Source organism: Haliotis asinina, chromosome 11, assembly GCF_037392515.1.
Source record: "Haliotis asinina isolate JCU_RB_2024 chromosome 11, JCU_Hal_asi_v2, whole genome shotgun sequence".
Taxonomy (NCBI): domain Eukaryota; kingdom Metazoa; phylum Mollusca; class Gastropoda; order Lepetellida; family Haliotidae; genus Haliotis; species Haliotis asinina.
The window spans coordinates 34,435,695-34,463,667 of record NC_090290.1 but is presented as its reverse complement, the minus strand read 5'-3'; the positions used below and the strand labels follow the sequence as shown (position 1 = coordinate 34,463,667).

Here is a 27,973-nt window from a genome sequence, read left to right as displayed (position 1 = left end):
GAAACTTTTCTATGCGTATAATCTCATGTAAGAGTTGGCTGACAAAGAGCTGCTTGTGTTTGACAAACACATGTTAAGGATAAATAACTATAGCAAGCATGAAATGAATATGTGCCCCTTACAATAGTTCACTGGTATTACATCTTAACACAGACTAAAGGACAGGTGAAGATCCGGGTAAGAATTGGTCTTCAAGAACTCATGTTTGTCATTAGCTCGTTGAACAGGTTGTCACGTGTCACTGGGCCCCAACAGCATTGATTGTTGCTCATTATGTCAGTCACTGTGTATTGTGGTCTGTTCCAGGTTCGATTATTCAGATTATTCAAACAAAACAGACGGCGGGAAATCTTTAAAAATCTTTAATATTACAGTAGACTGTAAAGTAAAGTTTTAAATAAAAACATAAACTGTAAATATAATTTGTAAATTCATTTTTTGTGAAAAATAGAATGAACTGTTTTATCACAGAACATAGAAAACAACTATTGCAACAGGTTAAACTACCTTGGATTTGGTCTAATAAAACATGGTGGTATTTTTCAGTATTCCAATTACATACAATAAGAAATCCGAAGTGACAGGATACCATATTTACAACTTCTGGGAAAATATACTGATCATAATGGCTATGTCTAAAGCACATGCTTCCACTTCTGCATGCTCAAGGCACTACCACGTTACTACCCTGATAATCCAATGCTGACACTAGAAGTTTAACAGTCAAATGACCTATCTCGCCAGGTACCCATTTCCTGCTGGGTGAACAGAGGTAATTTATGAACACCTCAGTTGAATAGAATGAGACCACATGCATATTTCGTTGAGAGGCAGGACAGAAGTCCAGGTAACTCTCGTGGGTAGTGCATGGAAAAGACGTTTACAAACATAGAAACATGAAAATTGCAAATGTTGGATCTGAACCACAATACTGATTTTGGACATGCCTAAGAGACAACTGGGTCATTGGTGCCAACTTCAGAGTGAACCCATCACAATATAATTTACATATTTCCACACTTACATCATGTACAGCAAACACAACTTCACAAGGCACATTGTTGTTCAATTGTGTTTTTTAAAAAATGACTGATATCATTATAGATATATGCCTACTATTATCACACCGAAGACCCAGGTTCGATTCCCCAAGTGGGTGCATTGTATGAAGCCCAGTTCTAGTGTTCCCCATCATGATATTTCTAAAAGGTATATAAAACCCAACTCACTCTCTCACTCTGCCATTTTGTTGTGATACTCCTGATCAAAGTGAAAAGGAAGAAAAAGAACTTGTTTGGTTTTTGCCAGAAACACATCTCCCTACACTGCCCAAAGCCTTTGAGCCTCAACAAGAACAAGGACAACATACATGTCACCTTTTCAAAGGGCAATACTTTTCATATTACTTCTGTTGTTCTGACAGATACACACATAAGCACTCTGTTTTGCAGCTCTCATTTATAAGATAATATACTCTGTGAGGTTGACTTGTGTAAATCTTCTTTATAATGTGTATCACTACTCATCACTACCCATTCAATGACTTGAAAATCTCGCGTACAAAAGTAGGATATGCATCCTTTGAGTATTTTGGGCAGATTACTGTACAATGTACTCTGCACACTCCAGAGAGAAGATTGACCTCGGATGTTAAACAAAATCTCGCACAACTTTCTCTTCTTGTCAAATACATCAACATGAGAAGAGAAAGTAGAAGGTGGAATGGTTCTTGAATGATCCCTGAAAACATGGTTTAAAAATTTAATACAAGACAAGTCTTATGAATGACAAGTTCAGTTCTTTATTTATTTCTCATGGCATTTCTGTACTAGTTCTTGTCCCTTCTTCAGCCACATAAAGAAAGGGCACGAACTAGCCCAGAAATAGGAGAAACAAATAAGAAGTTGTTTTCCATGAGATCTGTCATATCATTACACAAACTTCTAAATGCCTTTAAGGAATTTGGTTTAAATTTGATTTAAATCTCATCTCAAATTACTAATATTATCTCGGTTCCATTACAAGGCCTAGATTTTCGAAGCTCTCTTAGCACAAAGATAGTAGTATGTGACATACAGTAACATTAACTTAGGACTCGCATAGCGCTAAGAGAACTTCGAAAATCTTGGCCAGGGTTTTTAATCTTGAATCTAAAGAATCAGAGTTTTACTGTGTTTGGACATTCTTCACCCTCAATTTCATTCATCGAGGAAACACTCTTCAACAATTTTCTTCTGAGGAACAACATATAATAAAGCATCAGCTGGTTAAATACCTCTGTAACTAAACACATCCTCGCACACTATACACTCTGTTGTGCAATGATCTCATTGGCAGATCCAGTAGGGGGTGCTGGTATGCACACCCCAGCTGTTGTAATAGGGGTTTATTAAATGACCATTGAAACTCTCATGAAAATGGATGAAAATGAACTGCTCACAACCCTTTCTCAAAAAGGTGTATCCATCCCTGGATCTTGGCATCAGCAGGGTGAATATTGTGTCACTATATTTACATGCACCATTCGCACACAGTTTTGCAATAATCTTGGCATTACCCACTTAAATCCTGTCACCAAACACTTTCAAATACGGCCAGATCAGATGATTAAATATGATTTTTTGAATGGTAGCGACGGAAGTACATTGCCAACCTTTGCTCGCTTTACTTGCATGTAGGAAGGCTTGTCATTTTTACAATGTTGCGCAACCCCATTTGCGCTACAGTTCGCCTGTGCTTACACCATCCACTCAGTTTTGTAAAGACCTTGGTATCAGTTAGTGATTGTTGTGTCACAAACTATGTCAACAAATACCATCCAGACACAGTTACACAATGGTCTTGGCATCAGCCGGTTGATCTTGGTTGTATTTCATGGCCTCCTCATGTCTGCCAAGGTTCTGTAGGATGATGATCACATCTTCCCGGGATCGTACAGTGTTGGGATGAAGCTTCCCCTGGACCTCCTCAAGGATCTCCAGCTCCATCATGTACAGGTCCAGACACTTCTCAAGCCAGTCCATATGCCCAGAGTCCATGCTCCAGTTATTCCAGTACATCTGCCCATAGAGCTGGTAGCATCGTGCAGTCTTCAGATGATAGCGACCAAAAGAGGCAAGACACAGAGCCAAGGACTGTTCAAAGAAGGCCTCTGGAACTTCTGTGAACAATAAATACATCATAAATGAGTTACGTTACATTATTAAGATAAATAACTATTACTGATTTGATAAGCAGCTTGTAGAGTTATTATTGTTGACTAATCTCCCACATGTGTGAACCACCAGAAGCTTGAATCTTTAGTTATTCATAGGTATGTAAGCAAAGCAATTCATGATGGTGATATGATTGGTTTGTTGTTCAACGTGGCTCTGAGCAATATTCCAGATACATGTATATATATCGAGTCTGGACCAGACAATCCAGTGATCAACATCATGAGCATCGATCTGAGACAACTGGTACATGATGACATATTACAACAAGCACACGTTGCTGTAGACCTATTCTAATCCAGATCTTCACAGGACCATATGACAAAGAAAGAAATGTAATCAACATGATGGATGATGGAGAAGTCAATACCACTCACTGATGTCCGAAGCGTACTGTTCTTTTTCCCCAAGCATGTACAGAACCTCCGCCAGACCCTTCTTGTTTCGGGTCTTTTTGAAGATTTCTCTGCCGTCCTGGAGGAGTGCAGCCTTAAAATATCCACAGGTCAACAACACCTGCCCTAGGTAATCGTCATCAGGTGCCCAGTGCAAGCGGTGAATCTGCCAAGGAAGACAGTAAAAAAGAGAGAGATTACTTTTGTGATAATACAGAAATAATGGCCATGAAGAAAGCACCTGCTTCCACACACTTGTGCATGCTGTGGTGACACAGTATTATCCAGGGTAAACCATGCTACCTGTGAGGTACTAGAAAGTTGACCAGGTATTTATTCTCACCAGGTACCTATTCACTCCTAGGTGAACAGATGCAGTTCATGTACTCACTTGCCTTATGCAAGCCCACACATGCTTCACTGTGGAGCAGGACTGAAGTCCTTGAAACACTCATGACACAAGCTGTTAAATACTGTCACCCATCCAAGGATTGTCTACAGAAAACACTGCCTAACTTCATGACCTGAGCTCTATGCACAGGACCACACACAACCATTATGCTCTTTGCAGTTGACTAATGTTGCTTTCTGTACCTTTCACGTTGATTTTGTTGTTATTCAATGTCACATCTAGCAATATTCTAGCTAAATTGTGGCGCACTGTAAATAATCAAGTCTGGATCAGACAGTATAGGAATTGATAGCATGAGCATTGCTCTATACAAGTGGGATTAAATGACATGTGAAAACCAAGTCAGCAAGTGTAACCACCCAGTCCAATTTGTCACCTCTTACGACAAGCAGTGGTTGCTGAAGATTATTTCTGAACCAATAATCTTCACAAGCACCATACATCTTGAAGATATTTGATGCCAGATTCTTCAAACGCTTGTGATGTGCTTTGGAATTCTCTTCCCCTTCACCCCAGATGTGCTCTTTCCATGGCTACTTTTAGACAACCTTCCTTGCGAGAGTTTCAAGAACTTCATGATCACTCCTGCCCCACAATAAAGCACTGTGATACATGTGGTCTCACCCTATAGACACGTTCTCTGTTTAACCAGCAGAAAAGTGGGTACACAGTAAAAGAAGAAGGTAGTCAAGCTGGCTGGAGGTATTACAGTGAATGAGTGAGTTTAGTTTTATGCCACACTCAGCAATATTCCAGCTATATGGCAGCGGTTTGTAAATAATAGTGACTGGACCAGACATACCAGTGATCAACAACATGATCACTGGTTTGTACTACTGCGAACCAGTCAGCCATCCCATGAGTCGCCTCTTATGACAAGCATAGTCGCCTCTTATGACAAGCATAGTCGCCTTTTATGGCAAGCATGGGTTGCTGAAGGCCTATTCTACCCTGGAACCTTCATGGGTCGGAGGTATTACAGTCCCATATGAAAGCTTCCATAACATTCAGAAGCATATTCTAATGATCATGTTTCCAAATTTAAGATCTGCCCAGGTCTCATTACCTCAGTTTATTGGCACTACAGTCTTATTTATGGATCTCAAGTTGTATATATTAAAGGGAGAAACAAGAATATGTTCAAATATGTTTTTCAACTTAAACCAGCGCTCATCTCTAAGAAACTGTGTTCAAACTTTAGACACTTGTATGAAAGATACTGTCATATTATTTTGTTCCCACAGGAAATTTAATACAACAAGGACACAATTATACATTTTAGCACTGGCTACTAAATCAGCTTCAAACAGAGACAGGTAATCATATCATGTTGCATATGGAGTCATTATGATCAGAAGTAAGACAAGTTAACACAAGTTTACCATATCACAGTGAGGAGCATACTTTTTTCCTTTTTCCATGCTGGATGTGTACCCAGGGTGGGAGTTGTACACAAATGTGAGAGCTGAAAGCAAAGGTTTGTGAGAATATACAAATATTTCATGATAAAGTAACTTATATTTATTTTTCTCAGGTTACCTCATGCACCTTTCTCAATTCACCTTTTGTGGCAAATGTCCTGTGGATTAAGAATCCTGACATAAAACAGTCCACAAGAATAACAGTAGATGCATTACTTGAGTATATTGTGCATCTGTATTCCCTTCAGTCAAGACAGAAGAATGGTATTTGCTGGTAACTAGAATCTCACTCAAGTATCATTGTCATAAAAATATCCACACTTGTCTACAGTTGGCATTTACACTTCTGTCATCTAGATTGCAAGGTCAAAACAATGAGAGTATTTTAGTGTTTCCTGGGATGGCCATGCAGTGTTTGCAACACTTAAATTTACCAGCTGGCCATCAGGGCCTGCTGCTACCTGCAGACTTTTAAAATCTACAGGCCCTGAATGAAATCAGCAAGGCCAAAAAATAGACTACATTGTACATGGTTTCACACTGCTTAAACAAAATCAAGCAAAACTAAAGACACAGAGAGATTGTATTTGCTAAACTGGTGTTAATCTGACGTAAACGCACAGAAATACCAGGAATTGAATTGTAAGTTATTGTAACATGATGGATCGTGGATGATTCCCAAACGTTAATAAAGAAAAAAGGCGAACCATTTCTGTGGAAAAATAATTGAGGGATAATTTACACTAAGGGCCTCCACAAATTTGAAACTGCTGCCCTGTTACAATAACAAGCGTCGCTGTGCCTCTGGGCCGGTAGTTATTTCAAACGCTGTGGCCATACTAAATACCTCAAACTTGATGGAATATTGTAAACACACATGATAACACACAGATCTGGTTGCTAAAGTAAGTATGTGTGGGACACCAGAAAGGGGTTTCAGACACACTGTAACCATTGAAACCATTGTAACCATCAAACCTGGTCTTCAGCATGACAATCGAATGCTTTAACCATTCGGCTAACCCTCCGGCCACTACTGTTGTGGAAACACACTTACCTTTCCTGTAAAGTGCAGTCATCACTGCATACAGTGGGTCTGCAAGTTCCTTTGAGTTTTTGCCATACTTTTTCACGGAGCCCTCAATGACCTTGTACAGCAGTTCAAGGCACTGATCGTACTGACCTATGTCCAGCATGAACCAGCCTACTCGGGTCTGGAGTCGGTAACCTTCATCAGTATCCTTAAGGTTTTGAGACTGTGGAATAAATAAGATTATTTGTTTTCACAAAGATCAGTAATAATTGTACTGCAATGCCAAAACAAGACATCCTCAATGATTCAGTTCATTGCACCTCCACTCTAATTGGGCTTGGATTTGTATACAATGTCAGTTTGGATGCTTGATTGAGATTTTAGCAGATTCTGTTTGCTGACCATAGAACACATTAGGACTGTATTCAAAGAATAAAAAGAAAATGAAATCCAGAATATTCTCTATGTTCAACGAGAGTATGGTTTGTCATTCACATCACCAGCTAAGACTATCGCCTTTATCGCTGATTCTTTATAATGTGATCAGCAACAAATCTCTTCTGATGATCTCTTCTGAATGGAAGATCAGCTTGTATCTACACTTACAATCATATAGATGAATGTGGCATGAAAAACAGTTTAACCTTTCACTTAAGAGGAACAATAGGATTGTTTTGCTTTTTTATTTTTCAATGCCACACTCAGCAATATTCCAACTATATCGCAGCAGTCTGTGATTGTGGACCAGACAATCTACTGATCAACATCACGAGCACTGATCTATGCAGTCTGGATACAATGGCATTCATCAACCAAGTCAGCAGTTACAACAAGCATGGGTTGCTGAAGACCAATTCTGTACTTGATCTTCAGTGGAATGGGAACATTTGTTTGAAAAATAACTGGTGTAAAATATGAGCTCTTTGATAGAAATAGATATTGAATGAATCAACATCCACAAGGCAGTTGGTACATATCACATCTTTCCTATGTTGTTGTATTCCTATACATATAGCTTCCCCATACTAGGATGTATTCTTGAAGGAAATAAGTATACATGTGTGTTGTCTCCCCAACCTCAGTGGGCTCTCTACCTCAATATGTTTCACAGTATTTCAGCATACATGGTTGTCTCCCCTACCTCAATGTATTTCACAGTAACTCAGCATACACAGTTGTCTCCCCTACCTCAATGTATTTCACAGTAACTCAGCATAGACAGTTGTCTCCCCTACCTCAATGTATTTCACAGTAACTCAGCATACACAGTTGTCTCCCCTACCTCAATGTATTTCACAGTAACTCAGCATACACAGTTGTCTCCCCTACCTCAATGTATTTCACAGTGACTCAGCATACACAGTTGTCTCCCCTACCTCAATGTATTTCACAGTAACTCAGCATACACAGTTGTCTCCCCTACCTCAATGTATTTCACAGTAACTCAGCATACACAGTTGTCTCCCCTACCTCAATGTATTTCACAGTGACTCAGCATACACAGTTGTCTCCCCTACCTCAGTGTATTTCACAGTAACTCAATATACACAGTTGTGTCCCTACCTCAATGTATTTCACAGTAACTCAGTGTACACAGTTGTCTCCCCTACCTCAATGTATTCCTTCAGGAAGTCAGTGTAGGCAGCAGCTGCCTCTTCGTATCCCCCAAGGTGCTGCCAGGCCTTCATCAGGTACTGCTTGTGTTTGTCCTGGGACATATACTCAAATACTTCTCTCTCTGTCAGCACTTCCCGGAGTTCAGCCTTGTCATTGGCTGCCAGTAGATGGTATAGAAGCTCCTCGCACTTCCTTGAAATGTCCTTGCTGGTAAGGATTTGTCAAAACAAACATCATAATAACTGTGGATGAGTGAGTGAGTTTAGTTTTATGCCGCACTATAGCAATATTCAAGCTATGTGGTGGTGGTCTGTAAATAATCGAGTCTGGACTAGACAACTCAGTGATAAATGGCATGGGCATTGATCAATGCAATGGGATATCATGACATACGTCAACCAGAAACTTTAAACATAAGATGCAGAAAAGGTATGAACTCAATGAAAACGTTTGCATGAATGCAAAACTTGCATAGGGTGACCAGGACTGTCAGCTGCATATGACTCACATGCAATATGCACAAATCATGTCGGTGTCTGCCTCTAACAGTGCCAAATCAAGGCATGTAATATACATAATAGCAGAATGGGACCAGGTCCTTATCAAAGTCTTAATTTACATGTTTAAAAGAATCCCATGTTTGCTAGGCAAAGCAAAATCAAGAAAATAGCTGCAAATATCAAGCAATTTGCTTGAAATGTTGTAAGTCAAACAAGGACTTGAATGAAACCAAAAAAGGGTAATCGACAGACAGATAAGGTCTAAAAGATGTCAAGTAATGACACAATGTGGTACAAAGTACCACAAAAATCATTTTGTGGGTTCATCCAAATATGGTGTAACTTGAGATTCAATCAGTAAAAAGACTTTAATTATTGTTGTATTATTCTTATGGCTTCCCCTGCTCAACTATAGTAATTTTATTGCTAATTATTCAATGAACTGGTGTGGAAGTTACCATTGTTTGAAGTAGGCAGCAAGTCGTCTGTGATAGGCCATCTTGGTGGCCTCATCCTTCAGGTATACTTGGCGCACAACCTTGCTGGATGTCCTGTGGTAGAAGTCTAGTCGTCCATCATCTGAACCCCCTCCACAAGGGCGCAGGAACTGATGAAGGCCCAGGTACACAAATGCCCACTGAAACAAGGTGAGTGTATGGTGTAAGACTGATTTCAAGACTGGTTCAATATGAGTGTCTGCCAGAAGTATTCTGCCGTTGCTATCAATGCAATAAATATGTCCACTGAAATCACATATCCACTGCTAAAAAACATAAGACGTTCAATAAGGACTACTAAGATGACCTTGGAATCAGTTTTTCCCAGTAAGATACAGATTCTAGTTCTTTTATTGGGTTGAGTCCCATCTGGGATTTGAACTCACACTCTCAGATTCAGGCACCTAATCACAAGCACACACAATCAGCTGTCTGTTAGACACATCCATGTTTGGTGAGGTGAGTAAGTGAGTGAGTGAGTGAGTGAGTTTAGTTTTATGTCGCATTCAGCAATATTCCAGCTATATGGTGGTAGTCTGTAAATAATTGAGTCTGGACAGACAATCCAGTGATCAACAGCACGAGCTTTGATCTGCGCAACTGGGAACTGATGACATGTGTCAACCAAGTCAGTGAGTCTGACCATCCGATCTCTTTAGTCGCCTCGTATGACAAGCATAGTTGCCTTTTATGGCAAACATGGCTGCTGAAGACCTATTCTACCCCAGATCTTCATGGGTCTGCTGGCTAAGGTCAAAGGTAACCATAGTTTTACACAAAAAGATACCTGATACCCTTACTGTATACAATAAATTGTTACCTGTGTTGTAATTTCATAGGTATCAAGCCTACAAAAATACATTCCCTTTCAAGCAAGGCGTATAATTATTATTTGCAACCTATTAAGTAGAATCCAATTATTGTTAGGTCTTAAATACATATATATGTTTACTGGTTACATTTGCTGCCTACAAAGAGATGCTGTAGAAATAATTAGTAACATTTCAATAATGTAGTTTAGTCAGTGTGGCTACTACCGGATAGAGCGATAATCTGTCAACAAAAAGAATCTAAAAAACATTTCAAAAGCTAATTGTATCAGGTATAAATTTCTATGTGCGACAGGTGGTAAATTTGAATTAAAAATTCATGTGAAAGAATGTTTCTGAGAAAATGTTTAGAATGTGAATGTTTTTAGCTGACTTGTGAGCAGGAGGAAAGAGAGATGAATGACAATGAACCATGACAACTTACACATAGGGTTTATTAAACTATTAGATTACCAGTAATTCCAGGCTTTTTAACTGATAATTGCATGTTTGATTATGGACTATTACATGTTTTCTTAAAGGGGCACTGATGCGGAGCAATATCCGTGGACTGGTGTAAACTTTTGTTATTGTTTCCGCCCCTTTAATGATAATTATATAATTCTTGATCATTATTTACACATTAATTTATATACATAAGTGCGTGAGTGAGTTTAGTTTTAGGCCACACGCAGCAATATTCCAGCTATATGGCAGCAGGCTGTAACAGCATGGGGCACTGATGACATTTGTAAACCAAGTCAGCGAGCCTGACCACCAGGTCCCGTTAGACACCTCTTACGACAAGTATAGTCACCTTTCATGGCAAGCATGGGTTGCCGAAGTCCTATTCTACCCTGGACCTTCATGGGTCTATATTACAGTAACATAAGACTTATTTGTCTTGGAAAATATGCATTTCTTGCAATACAATGGAATTATAATTCATTGTATGAAGTACAAAATTTCATTCAGCTCAAAAGTTACATTAACAAAAACTTAAATACAAATTACTGTTCTATCTTGGGCAAAATTTGGCTTTTAGCCTGGCAGAGTTAAGTCCCTTTACTGATTGGGAATTTGCACATTTCAACTTGTTTCTTGGTTTTGTTTGTTTGTTGTTTAACAGTCTACAACTATATGATTGCAGTTTGTAAATAACTAAGCCTGGACAAGCAGGCATTGCTGAATGCCAATTCCAGTTTTGAAGAAAAATCGCCAACTGTGGATGCAACATATCAAAGAGTACAACATTCAGCTGCATGCTGAAAGCAAATATCTGTAATAATTCCAAAATCAATAATCGATCAAGATTTTGTTGACGGTTATTCAACTCTTTGATGTATAAAGATAGCCAGCCCTTACCATAAGTATGTATTAATGCATTTCAGATTTAAGTAGGTATACAATACTGCAACACGCTATATGTTTCATATTACACTTTCCAAGTTAAGCAGAGATTCAGGTACTTTTGTTGGGTTGAGTTCTAACTTAGTGTAAGTATTGTGTTAGGTACTTCAGCATTAAACATTGAGTCCATGCATAAAGTTTGAGGCAACAAAGGCCAAGATGTCACTTGAATTACATTACACGATCGCTCAAAAAAGATGGAAATAGTAAGTTATAATTAACATTTGAAAACTTTTAAGAGCACTGTTCTTGAGTTGTTGATAAAATGTGCTCATTTGGTTTTTCGGCATATGGTGTTGGTACACTTACAGAATATGGGACTACTAGTGTCACATCACCTTAGCCCTAACGCAAACCCTAAATCTTACCTTAACACTAAACAAAACCCTAATTTTTGAATGGATTAACATAGTATCGTGGATATGAAAAGGAAAACAAACATGGGTTTCTAGAATAATGGTCCATATAATCTGTATTATATTATAAATATTCTCACCAAATATACTTATGTTTTTACATCCAAGACAGTAACTGCCAGATGTGTTTTGGTGTAAGTTGGCTGCGACCCATCTCTAGGGGTCAACTTATGTATGAAAGATACCATTTTGACTCTGATTTTAAGGGGTTTGGCTTATTTGTAGGGTCGGCTTATACATGGTGATATATGGTACACTGTCAGAGTCTGGCACCTAATTGCGAGTACACAAGCTCAGCTATTCAACCCACTCAGCCACCCTGCCCCTATGTTTCCTGAGTGGGTTACACAGCTGACTTTGAGCACTGGTAATTAGGTGAATGATTCTCACGATGTGGGTTTAAATCCAGGATATGACTCAAATCACTAAAAGTACTAGCATCTGTATGTTTCTGAGACAGTGTAAACCCAACATCGCATGCCACTTTGTGTTACATCTGAGTATGTTCTACATGACATTGTGTATTCTCACAGTACCTTTGCCATATGAATGTTCTGCCCTGTGAACTGGACTGCAGTGCTGCTGCTGCTTGGGATGAGGGGCTCCACTGCCAGGAGTTCCACCAGCTCTGCTTCAGACAGGCCAAACCTTGATGTTTCAATGAGACACAGTGTGGCCGAAACCTTGTCCCCTCCATATTCTTTAATGATACGATTCAACACCTGAAATACAGGAGGCATGCATGTAAAGCAGGTGTAGATGCCATAAAATTACAGAGTCGCGTGCTGGGATTCGAACTAGGGATTTTCTGATTCAAAGTCAGACCCCTTGTCCACATGACCAAAGAGGTTAACATCGTCAGTAAGCTGAGCATGTAAGGATGTCATCAGTGGGTTGAAAGCATGCCCTGCTATACAGGGAATGTAGAACAATTAAACCATATCCAGATACCCCATATGAAATTAAACATCTCAAATACATGTGACATGAAAAACAGGGAAGGTAGAAAAATTAAACCATGGGCCTATGTAGATTACAGACACCCCTACTGAAATTAAACACCTGAAATACATGTGAAATGTAGTTATGTTACACAGATAATTACAATTAAACAATTGAACCATACACAATTAGACACAGTGTGATGACTGTCAGAAGCCATTGTTAAAGAATCAACTTGGTTTTGAGTTTGCTTTGAGGAAGAGGTTATAGGTGTCCATGTTTGTCAAGGAACAGTTTCAAGCAGAAATTACATTATGACACAACCAAAAGTATCAATATCTACTGTTTGCTGTGAACTTGGTGTGCCTAGCAGGCTGCAAGAGTTGTATGTCCCCAGGAAGTCGAGAGTGAAAATATGACATGCTGTTGTGATGGACATCCAATGATCGGGAGAAAAACAAAGTGCCCTTGAGCTACTGAACTGACGAAATGGATATTGGCACTATACAAATGTCTAGTATAATGAAATAATGAAGGTAATTTGAGTACAGTATTCTTTCAGACAATTTTTTTTTAAATTTTAGTGCTCAGTAGAATGTTCAAACTTACAATTTCAATAACACCAGACAGGTCTCCAGGCAGACTCTGAATCTTACTGGTCAGATTCCGGAAGTCCCCATACACTCGGAGCTCTTCACAGGAGATAGCGAGATATAACGGCCGTCCTGCATCCTGCTTTGTCACCAATATTTGCATCTGAATAAACAGAGGAACAAAATACTCAAAATTCTCCTCTAAAATGTAATAAATACTGAATGCATTGTGAATGCAAGGATACAAAAAGTACAACCCTTCTGATCCAGCTTCAAAGGACCCATAAAGGTCTGGATTAGAATTGGTCTTAAGCAACCCATGCTTGATGGAAAAGAAGCGATTAATGGGATGGAGTGGTCAAGCTCGCTACATGTCATCACAACACAATTGTGAAGATGCTCATGCTGTTGATCACTAGATTGACTGGTCCAGACTTGATTATTTACAGACCTCTGCCATATATGTAATACTATAGCAAACAGCAGCCAAACAATGAACATCAAAGGCTTTGACCATATGAACAAAGAGGTCATCAGTGGTGATAGTGGTCAATCACTAGGGTTTTCTCGCTCTGAAGTTTTGCGTGACTTAGGTGCATTAAATTTTCACTGTGCAACTTGAACTTGAACACATTAGAAATCTCAGTCAAGTTGTAATCCAGAGGATTTGTCGTACAAAAGTCACAATCTCTTGGCCCATGAAGGTCCAGTATAGATTTGATCTTCAATAACCAAAGGTTGTTATAGTGAGTGAGTGAGGTTAGTTTTACGCCGCTTTTAGCAATATTCCAGCAATATCAGGGCGGGGGACACCAGAAAATGGACTTCACACATTGTACCCATGTGGGGAATCGAACCTGGATCTCCAGCAGAATGAGTGTGTCCTTTAACCACTAGACTACTCCAGTGGCCCTAGAAACAAGGGTGGTAACATCAACATTAAATCTCAAGAATTGCAACAAAACAAAATATTCATGACCAAATTATTCATTTAAAATGTCATCTAAGATCTTGGAAATGGGGATGGTGGGGTAGTCTTTTGTTTAATGCATTCACTCATGCTAAAAACCAGGGTTCAATTCCCCACATGGCTTCTATGTATGAAGCCATTCTGCTGTCCCCCCATTTTTGCTACATGCAGCATGGAACCAAACTCACTCACTCACCCAGAGTGTGAAAGTTTGCAAATTTTGCAAGCCAGTTGGGACAGTTATGCCAGTAAGTTACTAGCCCACAGAAAAATTCACTACTCCGACATAGAATATATACATGGGTTTCATCTCTGAGTTGTTGATATGAACATTTCAATCAAGTCATAATCTTGCAAGATTTGAAAGTGTATTATAAATTAAGTTGAAGAGAGAGATATATTTACAAAATGACCCCAAGAAAATTCACTTACTGTCTACTGGTTCTACTGAATTTTTACTAGCTTTGCAGGCCAGTAGCTGTTTCACAGCCTGCACTCACCTATGATAAATGACAGGAACACAGTGAGGATATAACAGTACTGCTTGCAGCAAGAATAACAAACAGCGAGAGGATTAAAGCTGTTGGTGGACACTAACTCTATGCCTGTGAAGATAGTGATAGTAACCCATGCTTTTTCTAAAGGAGCAACCAATAGGATTGGATGGTCAGACTCACTGACTTAGTTGGCACATGTCATTTGCGTCAGTCAACACTTGCCTGACTTGATTATTTACAGACTGTCACCATATAGCTGGAACACTGCTGAGTGTGCAACTTACGCACCAACCAGCCACCCAACTAACCCACCTACCCACCCATCCACCCACCAACCAGCCAGCCACCCAGCCACCCACCCAACCAACCCACCCACACACCAACCAACCAACAAACCCCCCAACCAACCAACCAACCAACCAGCCAGCCAGCTAGCCAACTAACCCACTCACCAACCAACCAACCAAGAACCAACTAACCCACCCGCCAACCCAAGAAACCAACCAGCCAGCCAACTAAACAATAACCCACCCACTCACCAACAAACCAACCAACGAGCCAGCCAACCAGCCAGCCAACCAGCCAACCAACCAACCAATCAATCAACCAGCCAGCAAAGAACTAACCAACTTGCCAACCCAAGAAACCAAGCAGCCAGCCAACCAAACAATATCCCACCCACCCACCAACAAACCAACCAGCCAATCAACCAACACACCAACCAACTCACCCACCAACCAGTCAAACCAACCCACCTACCCACCTGTCCACCAATCACGCCACCGACTCATCCACTAGTCAACCAACCAGCCAACCAACCAATCAATCAACCAGCCAGCCAAGAACCAACTAACCAACTTGTCAACCCAAGAAACAAACCAGCCAGCCAACCAAACAATATCCCACCCACCCACTAACAAACCAACAAGCCAATCAACCAACACACCAACCAACTCACCCACCAGCCAACCAGCCAGCCAACCAACCAACCAACCAATCAATCAGCCAGCCAGCCAAGAACCAACTAACCAACTTGTCAACCCAAGAAACCAAGCAGCCAGCCAACCAAACAATATCCCACCCACCTACAAACCAACCAGCCAATCAACCAACACACCCACCAACTCACCCACCAACCAACCAGCCAAACCAACCAACCCACCCACCTGTTCACCAATCAACCAACCCAACTAACCAACCAACCAGCTAACTAACCAACCAACCAACACTGAATTCATTTGAGCCACTGTTGTAATTACCTGTTCCTTGTCCAGCAGCTTGTTGTAGTCGGCCAGATATTCTTTAACAATCTTGGTCCTGTAGTCCTGGTTCAGAGGTTCCACCATAACCTCATCACACTGGACCTCATGTGACCTCATAGCATGTAGGGTGGTTCCCTCTAGTGTACTGACAATGAGCCGCATCCCCTTTGGAAGTTTACGAGGCAGCCATCCAAGTTTATGAGCCATCCCTGTTTGAGGATAATGATCACGTTGTTAACACTGGGTTTCATCTTACACTGTGAGTTAGTGAGTTAGTGAGTCAGTGGGTATGGTTCTATGTCACTTTTAGCAACATTACAGCATTTTCACGGCTGAGGACACTGGAAATGGGCTTCACACATTGTTGAGGTAGCCTTGTGGTTAAAGTGTTTGCTTATCATGTCGAAGACCAAGGTCTGTTTTATGCTGCACATGACAATATTCAAGCTCTATGATGGCAGTATGTAACCAGCACCATACAATCCAATGATCGACAGCATGAGCATTGATATACAATACTGGGACACAATGACTTATGTCAGCCAAGTCAGCTAGCCTGAACACTCCATCCTATTAGTCATGATCTGTAAAAATGTGTTTTTGTTGTACACTGTGACAGTAAGCAACATTTGTAAGGCACTACATCGAAAACATGTTATGTTCATTGTAATCTCAGACACCTGATTACAGGTATCCCCAGGTAGAAAAGGACTTACCTTCATCATCCATCTGATTCAGAGCATCAATATACACAACCAGCTTCTCGTATCCCTGATCAAGAGCATATTCTGTGGACTTCTCAAACATGGTTTCTGTGTACCGCATCATCTCATCAGAGTCAATGGGAGGAACGGTGTTTGGGGGCATGCACTCATGAAACATCCTTGACAGAATTCGGTACATGTTTGTGGAGTCTGGAGTAGCACCAACAAAATGGAAGAACACCTGGAAAGATTAACAAAGCGGGCTGTGAGTGATCTACATGAACCTTTAAATCAACACCCACAGCCACTTCTCTGGGATACCGGGTGGCGGGTAGCCTTGTGGTTAAAGCGTTCATTTGTCACACTGAAGGCTTGGGTTCAATTCCCAATTGTTGGATTGCTATACATCAAAGGATCTGTACTAGGACTTTCTGTTGAGTCATCAAGGCAACAGAAATGACAGTGTGAATGAACAAGGTGATAACTACATTTCAAACCATAGGATGTGGTGTAAGACAGCAAGAAATCTACCTCGTATGAAACCATGTGAAGACCTGGGTTCAATTTTCCACATGATCACAATGTGTGAAGCCTGTATCTGGTGTCCCGTGCAGTCATATTGCTAAAAGTGGCATAAAACCAAATGCACTCACTCACTGAGATACCATGCCACTATTGGACTTGGAAGTCTGACTGCATCAGCATGCTGACTCCAAACCAAACCATTCTTGTCTCAATACTGTGAATCTGAGCATCAGGTAAAGTACCAACAAGTACTGTCCTTGAGCATTTTGGTGTGACAGCCCACTGGATTGAATCACTGATTTTCTGCTCTATTGCGCAGATGGCAACTAAAACCAGAGCAGGGATTATCCAGGACTTCACAGTTAAATGGCTCTGGCTGAAAGACTGAGAAACACAATATGGACTGATGGTAGCTTTTTTGAAAATGGTTATTTTGCACATCCAGACATAAAAGGAAATTTTAAGCTAAATATTCAAATATTTTTATCATTTGCTTCAGTGACGGAGCCAAATATCAACTCATCAGGGCGTCAAGATAAACCTACGTTTAGATTCAGTTAAGGAGTCAAACCATAATGAATATGCAATGCTATTTAGAATGTAGTAAATAACGTAGCATATGATATGATTATTTGGGCTTACATTTTCTGAGTAAATTACAGATTCTAGTACTTTTACATTTGAAATCTGTCTGAATGGCATTATGTATTAATAGCCTTCCAAAGTCGTACAGTGGTAGGTATGCCAATTTCCACTGCCAGAGGTGTCCACAGCCAGGACAGACAGGTGAATGACTTCCACTGCACTGAAGCACCAGCACTTGGCTAAGTGAGATGGATGTTGTATGCAAATGATTAGGTGACTACCACTGAGGGTGTGACTTCGAAATCCCAGAGGGGTCTCAAACAAATAAAATTACTAGAATCTGTGATTTAGTGAGTAACTGAGTTCAGTTTTACACCATTTTTAGCAATATTTCAGTAATATCACGGTGAGGGACACCAGTAATGGGCTTCATACATTGTGCCCATGTGGCAATTGAAACTGGGTCTTCAATGTGACGATCACCTCAAATAGCTGCAAAACTGGTGATGGGACATTAAGCAATATCACTCATTTCGTCATTACCAACGGACACTTTAATCTCAAGGCTATCCCACCACCCTACACTTTAGTCAGAAAGTGTTATCTCAAATATAACCCTTTAGATCCAACCACCAATGTTCCACTCTCCTTGGCGACACTCCATCTGCTCCACTATGTACAGGAGAAAAGGTGCCTCTGAGGCTTTGGCAGACAATGTAAAACATGAAGGGGAGGGAAGGACATAGCCCCGAGGGATTCCCTGACCCTGATAGTTTGACATTGTCTACGAAAACTGATGAGAAGTGTTTTTTCCACATATATACCGTCAACGATGAATAATTACAATGCACATGATCATTTAATGAAGCTACACAACAATAACTGAAGCACAAGTGAAATCAACTTAATGACAGTAACTATAGACAGATAACTAAAACCCACATCCTTTGTTGGCCCGGTGGCCGTGTGGTAGAGCATCTGCAAACAAATCTGAGAGATGCAGTTCCATCTTGCTTGGGAAAACATTTGCACTTAATCATGGACGATATTTTTCAATTGATTTCAAACACTCATACAATTCATTTGAATGTTGATGAGAGGTCTTACTTACAAAACAAAGACCTCAGATGCGGTTATTCTGGGAAGACAAGAGATGACCTAATATAGAATGAGAAGCACACTTCAGGTTTATATAGAGGGGACCGAATCTAACAGTCTGTCCCAAACACAAAGCCTCAGTCCATGTGCCTTGACCACAAGACCAACCTTGAACTTGTCATTTCCAATGGCCTTCCCAGCTGAGGCTGCCATCAGAGAGCTCTTCCCAGCCCCTGCTGATCCAGCCAGGTACATGACGCACCTGCTGTCAGCATTGGTGTTGATGTAGTTGGAGATTCTGTCAAGTATGTCATCACGGCCTTTCAAACCCTGGCAACAATCAACAAGAAATTATGGCATTAGACTGTACTTCACCTAATTGTGGCATTATACTGTAGTTCACCTAACTGTGACAATTTTAAACTGTAGCTCACCTAACTGAGACACTACACTGTAGCTCACCTTATAGTGTCATTACATGTAGTTCACTGGATTGTGACACTGTAACGTAGCTCATCTAATAGTGTCACTACATTGTAACTTAGCTTATTGTGGCATTATACTGTAGTTCACCTTATTGTGACACTAAACTGTAGCTCACCTGATTGAGTCACTGCTCTGTAGCTCTTGTAATTGTAATGTTATAATGTAGCTCACCTAATGGTGACACAGCATTGTAGGTCGCCTAATTGTGGCATTACACTGTAGTTGACCTAACTGGGTGATCACTGTGAGAGTCGATGGACACTTCAACCATCAGGGTACACCACTGCCCCCTTGTTTGTGAATATGTTTGTAATTATTATCATCATTACCTGAGATCTGAGGAGAAGGAAGTCTTCCTGTTCAGCATATGCCACCTCTACCTCCGTCATCTGCTGCTGCAGAGAGTCATCCGGGTACTGCCTCTCAATACACGCCTGGAACAGTGAGTGAGTGTGTTTAGATACCGTTCTTTCAGCAATATCCTAGCAACTAGAAATGGGTTTCACACATTGTATCTATTAACCACTACACTACCCCACCACCTGCACGTCTAGAAGAAAGCAAGAGGTTATCAAGACTTTTCATCTAGAATTTCTATACATCTTCAGATATACATGTAACATCCAGACATTCAGTCTGAATGAAGCCCTTCTCCTTGTTGGTTAGTTGATTCAAATTCAAATTCTGAATATAATCAACATTCAGATTGTTGAGATATTGTAAAATCCTTCATCTTGTATGGTCCCCAGGGAGCTGAGAATTTGGGGATATTAATAAATAAATGCCTCGGAAATTGACAGTGTGTGAAATCTCTAGCCTGTGGCTGGTAAGGCTCTACAATCACTAGCTCAACTGGTTAGAGAGTTTTCAGGAATTCAGACTTGTGTTTTCTTATTTGTTTCATGGCATTTTACATTTTTGTAATCTTTTGCATGGTTTCTGCACAGAAAGTTCTGGCTAGTGAATTATATTGTGAGATGGAAACTTTAAGGGATAAATTGCCTGACTGGCTAGCAACATTTGGAGACTATTTCGCACTCGGGAATGGAATCTTGCACACAATGAACCTGGTATTCGGGTGATCATGTCACAGTCAGGCTGGTAAAGGTCATCATATAGACAAACAAATAAAGGATCACCTTAAAATTCAAGTATTCCTTTACTACTTTCCACTTTTCGTCACTACAGCACTATTCAAAGCTGGTGATGAGACCTGGAAAATATCAAAGGACCTCTTGAATTTTCCTACACTCAATTACCAGTGTTTATCTCAGTATATATTATTACTATCATTATCATTACCTTGAAATGGTTGTGGACATACATGCTGAAATCTTTCAGTCCCCCAAGTATCAACTTGCCGTTTTCCGTCTTCTCCACATGGCAGCTGTAGTCACATGTCCTGTCGGGGAACTTCTCTCTGATCTTGCCTGGCACACAAAGAGACAAACATGAGTCCAGGGCCCACTTGCCATCTTAGCACTACAATTACAGGGCTCAACATTCACACTATGCCACTGGCCTGGGTCTATTAAAATGTTGACAGGACCAGGTCAAAGGTCATATAGCTGTCATATTACTAAGTGCAGTTAAACAAACTAACAAACAAACACAATTACACTTGTAATAAATACATAGATATATAAAAGTTTCCAAAACTCACCTTTCAGGACCCGAAGAGACTCAGCTTTTTCAGGATCAGTCTCTTGATAAATGTTGCGAATGTTTTCATCATTTATACCTTTCAAAAAGCCTGGTTGACGCATCATAAACAGCGCCTGCAAAAACATAATTTAGCTTCTGAATTCAACTAAAATGCTTCCAACATCAAGGAATCATTCCAACTCTACTACAATATTGCATAATTTATGATACTTAAATAACTTCTATCTCCACACATATATTTCTCTATATTTAATATCACCACAACCACAACCACATCCACATCCACAATCACAACCACAACCACAACCTCAGCCTCAACCTCAACCACAACCACATCCACAATCAAAACCACAACCACAACCACAACCACAACCACAACCACAACCACAACTCAGTGCACAGTCCTCTCCAAATGTGCAGTATACTACTTTCCTGATCAACCTCTCTGTGTGCTTTCATGTTATATTTTGTCCAAATTAGTCTTCAGGAAACAAGGATTGTTGTAAGAGGTGACAACAGGATCAGGTGGTCAGGCTTGTTGACTTGGTTCACACATGTCATTGTATCCAATTTGTATAGATTGATGCTCATGTTGTTGATCACTGGATCAACTGGTCCAGATTTGATCACTGACAGGCTGTTGCCACATAGCTGCAATGTTGCTGAGTGTGGCTTAAGCAACAAATGAACACACAAACAAAGTGTGTGCTTTCATTTTGTATTTAAGCACATCACGCACACACGTGACACACTTGTTAGGTTTACATATAGACACTAATCTTAAACAAGTATAAACATTACAAAGCTCCTCATCTCACATTGGGGTTCCTCTCCCAGTATGCACCTGTGAAGACTTCAAGTGCCGTCACTGACATCCCTTGCAGCCATTTGTACCTGACGAAAATAAAACCTTTATCATCCAGTCTTCCACAGGACTTGTCATTCAATGAAACTACATCACAATGCTTCGAAGACCATTGTGACATCATTGGTTACTATGACATACCAATCAAACAGCATCACTTACTTCTCTGACACTAAAACTGTAGCTGAGCAACCTTAAACAACAGACACTGTTTATAATGGTATACCAACAGAGAAAGATGATTTTGGATGATTCATAAAATCTAACCATTAGTCTATAGCATTATCCTCACAATTTTTCTTTTTTAAAGAATGGTGATTTGTTTTTGTGCTGTTTTTTTTTAATCTTCAGCTTCACTTCCTACAAAAAAGCAATGTTTCCAATTTTACTTTTTATTAAAGTTAATAAAACCTTATTAAATTTGGCATACTGCAGCTCCTGCCCATTTATAGAAGCATAATTAGTTGTCAGAGATTACTGCTTACATGAGTTGTCTGTCTTTGTGACCCTGACCTACAAAGTCAACATGACAGTGATGGCTTTCAAAAAATAAATATTTGAAGGCATTTTGGGTCAAATGGATGGTACCTAATGGATATTAACCATGACTTGAAGGTCAACACAATAACATTTTCAATTGATAATGAATCTCTCTTAATATATTGATTGAAAATACTATTTAAAGTGGGCCATCAGTAATACAATCTACTACATGAGACCACTTGCCTGATCAGCATTGTTTTGACCTATTACATGTATTTTTAATTTCCTGTGTAATTTAGTAGCCACTTCATTGAAATTTTCAGACTTTTTGATATGCTATCATCTAGATATATTGTTAGACATCTGTTTAAATTATGAACTGACATGTGGAAAGTTTGGTCTTGCATATGGGGCACTTTTGGGGATAAATTATACTTGATTTCTATTTTATGTGTTTATGAAGCTTTTTCAATAATATTACATATGCCATTCATTTTGGCAACATAGAATTACAGATTTCATAGTAAGGCACGTGTAGATATGTATGATGGTGGGTTGCGTGGATAAGGTAAATGGATGTTGTATGTATAAGAGGGATACACACTTTCCCCCCAAATAAATATAAACACTATTGATGAACTTTTGAGTTAAATAGATCAACTAGATTGGGAACAGATCTAGATATGAACATGTCTTATTACGAGATAGTGTAACAATGGGAATCCAATATAGATTTGTTGACATTCTATACCATTAAAGAAAGGTAGAGTATGTTCCCTTTTGTGAGCAACCAGTGTTGCCAGTCCAACAGATATGAGAAAAAGTAATATATGTCCATACAGATGAAACATTTCCAAAGGAATGGAACTTGGATGCAGGTCACTGGCACACAGCCCATGCTTGGTGTAAGAGGCACACTGACAAACATGATTGGATGGTATCTACCTGACTTGTTTGACACATGTCATCATATCCCTGTTGTATAAATTGATGCTCGTGATGTTGGTCACTGGATTGTCTGGTCAAGACTTGATTATTTACAAGCCATCACCATATAGCTGTAATAATGCTGAGTGTTCATTAAACAACAAGCAAACAAAGTAAGTTACCATGCCGCTACACTGTCTTGAGTTGCAGAATACCTAACTACCCTGGATGTTAGTAACCAAAGGTTCTTTTTGTTCCATGCATTACCTGACTTTGATGTCTTCTGGTACTTCCTCCGGCTTCATGACACTCCCGTAGCGCTCAGACAACATGTTCAAAAAGTATGGGCACTCATTTTGTTCTCGACATCTACAAAAAAAGAGATCGTATAGAAAACAGAATATTTCCTCTGAAACATATGTTGGTACGTTTTCACAGACAAAAATCAGCATATATCTATGAAACATAAGTGATACACTAATTTTGTATTTTTTTGTTTGTTTTTCAACACCATAGACAAACAGTATGGTCACTTTACTATTGTATGGTACTACAAGATACTTTTCTTTAATACATCAGTCCCTTTTCAACATTTGTCTGGTTATTCTTTAGTACTGTGATTGTAGGGATACCCTAGCTAGTGGTTAAAGTGTTCGTTCTTGATGACAGCCTGGGTTCGATTCCCCACATGGTTACAATGTGTGAAGTCCAGTGTTGGTGTCCCTTGCCCTGATACTGCAGGAATATTGATGAGAGGGTCGATAAACTCACATAGGTGCATGTCAAGCTATACTTTTCAGTTACAACATCAGTTAGCGTAAGGGGGTGTAGGGTCCAGATTTGATTCCTAATTTCTCATTACCCTATCATGTTATAGCTGGAACAGTGCCAAAGTAGCATAAAATCCATCTCACATATTAAGTTTAAATGTTTTCATGCATCATGGTTTGGCATTTATTGACACAGTGGATATGGGGAGTGTGGAAATTGCATAAGCAGTGAGAAAATGTCAAGTTACTAATTGAAAAAAAATTAGGGTCAGAAGATTATTGTGAGTCATTTGGATTCTTTTGAATTGAAACATCATTTGTGAATGAATTTCTATGCCGATTTTAGTTTAAACAATGTGAATAATAAACAAACATGAAATGTTTGCAATACTTCTTGCCAAAATACTCACGGATAATATCACAATATGGATGGTTTGAAAAGTATAAATCCACTTTAAGGGTGTTAGGGGGTTAGGGGTGGAAGTCTTTTCAAATTCTGTTTATCCTTATCAAAATATTGTACCATCAGACGGGAAAACCAGCAGGATTTTCAAAGACTGCTGGTACATATCAATCAGAATCAAACAAGAAATGACAATAATTTCAGGTTGCGTTCCATTAATTGCTGCAATAATGTACTCTCCATTTTTGACAACACAAACATTCAAACAGCGAACCAAAACATATATATATATATGACACATTGTACAGGTCCACCAAAGTAAACAAGTTGAACAGTGAGTGATTGGGTGGGTATGGTCTTATGCTGCTGTTATCAATATTCCAGCAATATACAGATCTGCCACAGTAAAAATGTACAAAGTTAAAAAGTGAGCACTGTTTTACACTGCTTTTAGCAATATTCCAGTAATATACAGATCTGCCACAGTAAAAATGTACAAAGTTAAAGAGTGAGCACTGTTTTACACTGCTTTTAGCAATATTCCAGTAATATACAGATCTGCCACAGTAAAAATGTACAAAGTTAAAGAGTGAGCACTGTTTTACGCTGCTTTTAGCAATATTACAGCAATGTACAGATCTGCCACAGTAAAAATGTACAAAGTTAAAGAGTGATAACTGTTTTACACTGCCTTTAGCAATATTCCAGCAATATCCGAGTGGAGGACACCAGAAATGGGCTTCACATGTTGTACCCAGGTGGGAGTCAAGTCTGAGTCTTTGTCATGACAATGCTTGAACCCCTAGGTTACCTCACTGACCCTCAAAGGTGAAGATGCTACCTGTCAATCTCCGACAAGCAGGCCAGGAATGTTTCCCGGGTGTCAGAATCTTTGGGTACACCCCATCGGAGGTCACATTCCACGAGGCGTATGCGCCTCTCAGTACACCACTGTCTCAGTGATGGAACCACCCCTTTCACCAGGGCCTCTCTCTCTGAACTCATGTCCTTGAATGTGGAGCTGATGAAGAGACGAACTGTCTTCCATGTCTTGCGCTGGAAAGGAGTGTTAGACAAACTATCATTTTATTCAGGTCAGATTAGAAATGTCATTGATTACAAACTGAAGTATCAATTTTCAGATTCAAATGTATAAGAATGGCATACTGGTATTATGTTCAATATCAGTTCTGTATATGCAAATTAAATCTATAATAATTTGTAAAACAACTAATAATAACACAAAATGCTCTATCTGTTCACCTGGTAGAAAATGGGTACCCGATGGGATAAGTCACATGACCAATTACTTTCTAGCACCTTGGGTTATGTAAGTCATGTATACATGGCCTTAAAATTATTATCTATTCTTTTGGTTATAGTATGCAACATTTTGAGTATAGCAAAGTCTTCACGAGAGACCAATCAGAGAGATGTAGTAATCAGTTTGTTGATATATTTTGATCATTCTATTTTGTCACTTGTATTGCTACAATATTTTATCATATTTTCAGTGACAAGAGCTCAAAACATTTACAGTGACCATAACACATTTTCAAGTTCTTAAGTCATACAGCATGCCCAGAGAAAATTTGGGAGGGTATGAAAGGTGTGGGTGTGATTTTGGGTGGGGTTTTGGGTGGGGTTTAGGGGAATACTCTAAGGTAAAATTGGTTGTAAGCATTTGGGAGGACATATGTAACAAGTTCTTAAAGAATAGACATGATTTGTCCCTTAGGTATATAGCTTTCATCAAACCATTGAAACATGAGCTTTTATTTTCCATTCATCACAACCTTCCTGATAAGAGCTGACTAACAGGATCAGGTGGTCAGACTCACTGATTTTGTTGCCAGGATATCGTATCCCAGTTGCACAGATCGATGTTCATGTTGCTGATCACTGGATTGCCTGATCCAGACTCAATTATTTACTGGTCACTGATATATAGATGGAATATTGCTGAGTGCAGCATGAAACTAAACTCACTTACACACATTCCTAGCTGAAGTTCTCACCTTTGTGTGGGGTTTGATCACAGGGGTATCCCGGACAATCAGGTCATCCACCAAATCCCACCATTTGACAGTTTCATCATCTCTACTGATGTTCAGATCTTTCATCAACTCTTCAGCATTAGATTTTGAATCTTCATCCTTCTTTGTCATGGAGGCCGTTTCTGGAGCTGCCTGCATGTTGTTTGTGGGCTTGCTGGCTGTGGTTGAGGAGTAGGATCTAATGTCTTCCAAGTTGGTGTATCCAGAAGATGCTCCACAGCCCATGCTATGAAGTGATCAAAACAGTGAGTGAGTGAGTGAGTGAGTAAGGGAGTGAGTGAGTGAGAGGGAGGGACCTCCACAGCCTATTCTGTGAACTGATCAAAACAGTGAGTGAGCGAGTGAGTGAGTGAGAGGGAGGGACCTCCACAGTCCATTCTGTGAACTGATCAAAACAAAGTGAGTGAGCGAGTGAGTGAGTGAGAGGGAGGGACCTCCACAGTCCATTCTGTGAACTGATCAAAACAGTGAGTGAGCGAGTGAGTGAGTGAGAGGGAGGGGCCTCCACAGTCCATTCTGTGAACTGATCAAAACAAAGTGAGTGAGTAAGGGAGTGAGTGAGTGAGAGGGAGGGACCTCCACAGCCTATTCTGTGAACTGATCAAAACAGTGAGTGAGCGAGTGAGTGAGTGAGAGGGAGGGGCCTCCACAGTCCATTCTGTGAACTGATCAAAACAAAGTGAGTGAGCGAGTGAGTGAGTGAGAGGGAGGGACCTCCACAGTCCATTCTGTGAACCGATCAAAACAGTGAGTGAGCGAGTGAGTGAGTGAGAGGGAGGGGCCTCCACAGTCCATTCTGTGAACTGATCAAAACAAAGTGAGTGAGTAAGGGAGTGAGTGAGTGAGAGGGAGGGACCTCCACAGCCTATTCTGTGAACTGATCAAAACAGTGAGTGAGCGAGTGAGTGAGTGAGAGGGAGGGGCCTCCACAGTCCATTCTGTGAACTGATCAAAACAAAGTGAGTGAGCGAGTGGGTGAGTGAGAGGGAGGGACCTCCACAGTCCATTCTGTGAACTGATCAAAACAGTGAGTGAGCGAGTGAGTGAGTGAGAGGGAGGGACCTCCACAGTCCATTCTGTGAACTGATCAAAACAGTGAGTGAGCGAGTGAGTGAGTGAGAGGGAGGGGCCTCCACAGTCCATTCTGTGAACTGATCAAAACAAAGTGAGTGAGTAAGGGAGTGAGTGAGTGAGAGGGAGGGACCTCCACAGTCCATTCTGTGAACTGATCAAAACAAAGTGAGTGAGTAAGGGAGTGAGTGAGAGGGAGGGACCTCCACAGTCCATTCTGTGAACTGATCAAAACAAAGTGAGTGAGCGAGTGAGTGAGTGAGAGGGAGGGACCTCCACAGTCCATTCTGTGAACTGATCAAAACAAAGTGAGTGACAGTGTGACTGCTTACTGAATACTAATGA

General features: G+C 40.1%; 1 protein-coding gene across 1 annotated transcript; it reads right to left on the bottom strand.

Annotated features, from left to right (window-relative positions):
- Positions 1–351: 351 nt before the first annotated feature.
- Positions 352–26,782, bottom strand: LOC137255384 (telomerase protein component 1-like). Its single transcript, XM_067792827.1, has 18 exons — positions 26,519–26,782; positions 25,342–25,556; positions 23,595–23,696; positions 21,871–21,946; positions 21,051–21,165; positions 20,690–20,817; positions 19,717–19,821; positions 19,070–19,231; positions 16,706–16,934; positions 15,987–16,198; positions 13,277–13,423; positions 12,262–12,447; positions 9,052–9,230; positions 8,087–8,300; positions 6,501–6,699; positions 5,405–5,487; positions 3,593–3,776; positions 352–3,160 (listed from the first exon to the last, which is right to left on the bottom strand). Exons 1-18 carry the CDS (start codon positions 26,780–26,782, stop codon positions 2,829–2,831), a joined length of 3,132 nt encoding a protein of 1,043 aa, XP_067648928.1. The 3' UTR covers positions 352–2,828.
- Between the last annotated feature and the right edge of the window lie 1,191 nt (positions 26,783–27,973).

Excerpts from the sequence above, each read along its gene's own strand:
- LOC137255384 (XM_067792827.1), bottom strand. The coding sequence starts at position 26,782 with ATGGGCTGTGGAGCATCTTCTGGATACACCAACTTGGAAGACATTAGA. Across the intron at positions 23,697-25,341 it reads TGCTTGTCGGAGATTGACAG|ATGTCGAGAACAAAATGAGT; the intron begins GTAGCATCTTCA and ends CTTTTTTTGTAG. Across the intron at positions 6,700-8,086 it reads TCCTGAAGGAATACATTGAG|TCTCAAAACCTTAAGGATAC; the intron begins GTAGGGGAGACA and ends TTTATTCCACAG.